At 55.4% G+C, this 3997-nt stretch overlaps 1 protein-coding gene across 1 annotated transcript in view; it reads left to right on the forward strand.

Annotated features, from left to right (window-relative positions):
• The window catches only part of YJU2B (YJU2 splicing factor homolog B), a 14907-nt gene that overhangs the window by 6637 nt on the left and 4273 nt on the right, over positions 1-3997 (forward strand). Inside the window, exons 4-6 of the mRNA XM_014592650.2 lie at positions 1343-1425; positions 1991-2046; positions 2427-2487. Coding sequence (XP_014448136.1) covers positions 1343-1425; positions 1991-2046; positions 2427-2487 — 200 coding nt within the window. The remainder of the gene's footprint in view (positions 1-1342; positions 1426-1990; positions 2047-2426; positions 2488-3997) is intronic.

Consider the following 3997-nt stretch of genomic DNA (forward strand, 5'->3'; position numbering starts at 1 on the left):
CATTCCTTCCTGAGTCGCGGCCCCAGCTGCGAAGGAGGGGTGGCCCCCAGGTCTCGCGGCCTGAGTCTCAGGGCGGCCTTCCTCGGTGGGCCTTCCTGCGTGTCCAGCGCTGGGCGTAGGGTGTTCACATCGGATTTCGGGATGGGGCTGAGCACACGGGCTGCGCTCAGAGCTCCTGCCCATTCCGCTCCAGCCTCTCTGCTCCCCTGGCTGTCCTGTCCCCCTGGCGCTCTCCCTCCTTCTGGCCACAGAGGTCTTCCTGGACCACAGTCTCCTTCTCTGTCACATCGTCTCATTCTTATCTGCATGGCCCTTATTACCCCCTCACTGACTTACCCGCCATTCAGTCAGTGTGTGTATTGTCTGCCTTTTGTTTTGTTTTGTTTTGACAGGTATTTTGCTATAGGGCGCGTGCACTCACCACAAAGACAGACAGAGACAGAGAGACAGAAAGCGAGAAATCACCCCCCAGGGGGGATGGCCATGCCGCAATCCCTTCTCCTCCATTCTCCTCTCGGGATCTTGGGCACGCACGCACACGCACCCAGAGTGAGTTTAAGCCACCAGGTCCGAGACTCGAACCGTGGTTGACTACATGAGAGTCCAGCGACATAGCCATTACACCAACTGCTGGTCCCTTGTCTGCCTTCTTGACTAGAATATCTACTTCACAAGAGTGGGGGTGTTCAAACGTTTGTTCACAGCTGTGTCCCCACTCACTGGGTGTCCATGAGGGCGTGGGTGTCCCGGCTATATGTCCTCAACACAGGACTAGCCTCTGTGCCACAGTTTCCTCATACATCAAAAGTGGGAAATAGAACAGCCTGTCCCTTATTTTGTTTTTCGAGAGATTCTTGCTACAGCTTGGGTGCACTCACTGGAGAGAGATACAGAGACAGAGAGAGAGAAAGTGAGAAATCACCATGGGGGGGGTGGCCACGCCTCAGTCCCTTCTCCTTCGTTCTCCTCCTGGGATCTTGGGCACGCACGCACACTCACCAGATGTGATTTTCAAGCTGCCAGGTCCGGGACTTGAACCACAGTTGCCCATGTGGGAGTCCAGTGCCTCAACCGCCACGCCACGTGCTGGCCCCTTATAACATGCTTTTTCTATGAACTATCCGAAGACCTCCCTGCCCACGTGTTCCTGATTCCAAGCCCACGTGCTTAGTCACCAAGATCTCTAACATGTCTTCTCATATTGCTGCTCACAGCCCTCCATGGGACGTAAGAATGAAGCCCCTCCTGACCCAGGAGGCACCTGTTCCAGGGCGGTCGGGATGGCAGACAGCATGAGCACCCCAGCCCAGCACTAATCTGTCCCTTCATCCCTCCCACACAGCATGGCTCTCTCAACCGATACCACAACAGCCACCCGCTTCGAGAGCGGGCTCGGAAGCTGTCCCAAGGCATCCTCATCATCAGGTAAGGCCCTGGCGTCCCCTGAGACGCTCACCTTCTCTGCCACCTTGCACCTGTCTCAAGGAGAATGTAAGCGTCCCCTGATTGGCCTGGTGCTACAGGATGTTCATTCCATATGTCAGAAAGTCACTGTCTTAGTCAGCTACTGCTGTGTAAAAAAAAATCACTGTATCAGTCAGCTAGCGCTGAGTAACAAAACAACAAGCATTATTACTGCTCACAAGTCAGCTAGATGCCTCTGCTCGGCTTCGGAGGGCTTGACTGGGCTTGGTTGGTCTGAACTGGGCTCTCTCAAATATTTAAAGATTAGCTGGCTCGTCTAGTAGGGCCTTGACCCATGTGACCAAGCTCTGCTCCATGTCGTGTCTCATCCTCCAGCAGGCTAACCTGGGCATGCTCACATGGTAGCATCAGCAGGACTCCAAAACAGAGAGGCCTGCAGGGCCTGTCAAGGCCAAGATCCAGGACTGACACAGCATTTCATCTGTGTCTCTGTCTCTCTCTGGAATGCGTGTGCTTTCGGGCAAGACAATACAGAAAAGTAAGCAGACGCGTTCTGTCTCCGTAGGTTCGAGATGCCCTATAACATCTGGTGCGATGGCTGTAAGAACCACATCGGCATGGGTGAGCGTCCCCCCGCGTGGCCCCGCAATCCGGCACAACCCCTCAGTCCTGCAGGCCCCTTTGGCCGGGCTCTACTTCTGTTGGGTGGGAGATCAAGAGGGTGAGATCGGGAATCAGGGAGGGGAGACAGGTGCCCGACAGGCAGGTTGGCGGAGCTTCTTCGCAGATCACTGGGGAAACCGCACTCTGGGTTCGAATCCCGTCTGCCACTTCCTAGCCCGGCGACCCTCAGCAAGTCCCTGGGTTTCTGCGTGCCTCAGTTTACCCATCCGTACTGTTGAGGGGCTAGTGGAATAGTACCCCCATCTACCCACCCCTTCAAGGGCAAAGATGCTGGGGAGGCCCGAGCCTGAGCCTCCACCCCCTCCCCTCCTTCCCAGGTGTTCGTTACAATGCAGAAAAGAAGAAAGTTGGCAACTACTACACCACCCCGATCTACAGGTAAGGGCGCTGGAGCCGCGTCTCAGGGACAGGCGGGTGGCCCAGAAGAGGGGCCGCAGGAGTCTGAGTGGGAGGGAAGCTCATGCCCTCTTCTGCTGGCTACTGCTTGTGGGGCTCTCCTGGAAACCCTCTGGTCTGTCCATCAGGGTGCGTCCCTCTACCTAGAACTCTCCGTGGCTCCCACCTTCCTAGGTCAAGGCTCAGGTCCTCCCCCGGCTCCCATGCCTCATCCCTTCCCAGTCCTCTTCCCAGTCCTCTTCCTCCCCCTCTCTCCTTCCTCCCCTGTTCTGCTTCAGCCACGTGGCCTCTTCAGTCTCTCGCCTCCTCAGGGAGAAGCCACCTCTGTGTTCCCCACCTGGACACTCATTCCAGATAGCAACAATGCCCTTCCTCACTTTGGGTTTCTGCCCAACCAGCCCTAAGAGGGCTTTTGTTTTCTTTTTTCTTTTCTTTTCTTTTTCTTTTTTTTTTCTTTTTAGGAGAGGTTTTTGCTATAGGGTGCATGTGCTCACCAGAAAGAGAGAGAGACAGAGAGACAGAAAGTGAGAAATCACCCCCCAGGGGGGACGGCCACACCACAGTCCCTTCTCCTCCATTCTCCTCTCGGGATCTTGGGCACGCACACACATGCGCCCTGCATGAGTTTTAAGCTACGAGGTTTGGAGAGTTTTTTGCTATATGGTGCGTACACTCACCAGAGAGACAGAGCCAGAGAGACAGAAAGTGAGAAATCACCCCCCAGGGGGGACGGCCACACCACAGTCCCTTCTCCTCCATTCTCCTCTCGGGAGCTTGGGCATGCATGCACAGGTGCCTGGCGTTAGTTTAAGCCACCGGGTCTGGGACTCAAACCATGGTTGACTACATCTGTCCATCGACAGAGCCATTACGCCAACTGCTCGTCCCTCTTTTTTTCCTTTCTTTTTTTCTGTTCTTTAATAATCTACTTATTTAATTTCATTTTTTGTTGTTATTATTATTTTTATTTTGACCAGACAGAGAGAGAGAGAGAGAGAGGGAAAGTGAGAGAGCAAGTCACCAAGTCCAGGCCTCGAACCTCAGTTGACTATGTGAGAGTCCAGCGTCCTTAACCACCACGCCACCTGCCGGCCCCTCTTTTCTTTTTTTTAAGGTTTTTGCCTTAGGGTGCATGCACTGGGGGGGGGAGGGGGGTTGGGGGGGGGCAGAGATGGGGAGAACTCGGGGGCGGGGTGGGGGGTGTGTTGGGTGGAGACAGAGATGGTGAGAGGGAAAGTGAGAACTCACCCCCCCAGAGGGGACAGCCACGCCACAATCCCTTCTCCTTCCCTCTCCCCCTGAGGTTGAGGGCACGCACGCACATGTGCCCAGGGTGGTTTTTAAGCTGCCAGGTCCGGGACTCAAACCGCCTTGGCCTTGTGGGAGTCCAGCACCTTCACCACTGTGCCACCTGCTCGTCCCCGAGAAGGGCCTTTTCTAAAGCAGCACCAGGGCCCTGACACTGTGTGGCTGCTTGTCCCCGTGTCGCTGG

The sequence above is a fragment of the Tupaia chinensis genome, unplaced genomic scaffold (assembly GCF_000334495.1).
Source record: "Tupaia chinensis unplaced genomic scaffold, TupChi_1.0 Scaffold138060_1, whole genome shotgun sequence".
NCBI classification, from domain to species: Eukaryota; Metazoa; Chordata; class Mammalia; order Scandentia; family Tupaiidae; genus Tupaia; species Tupaia belangeri.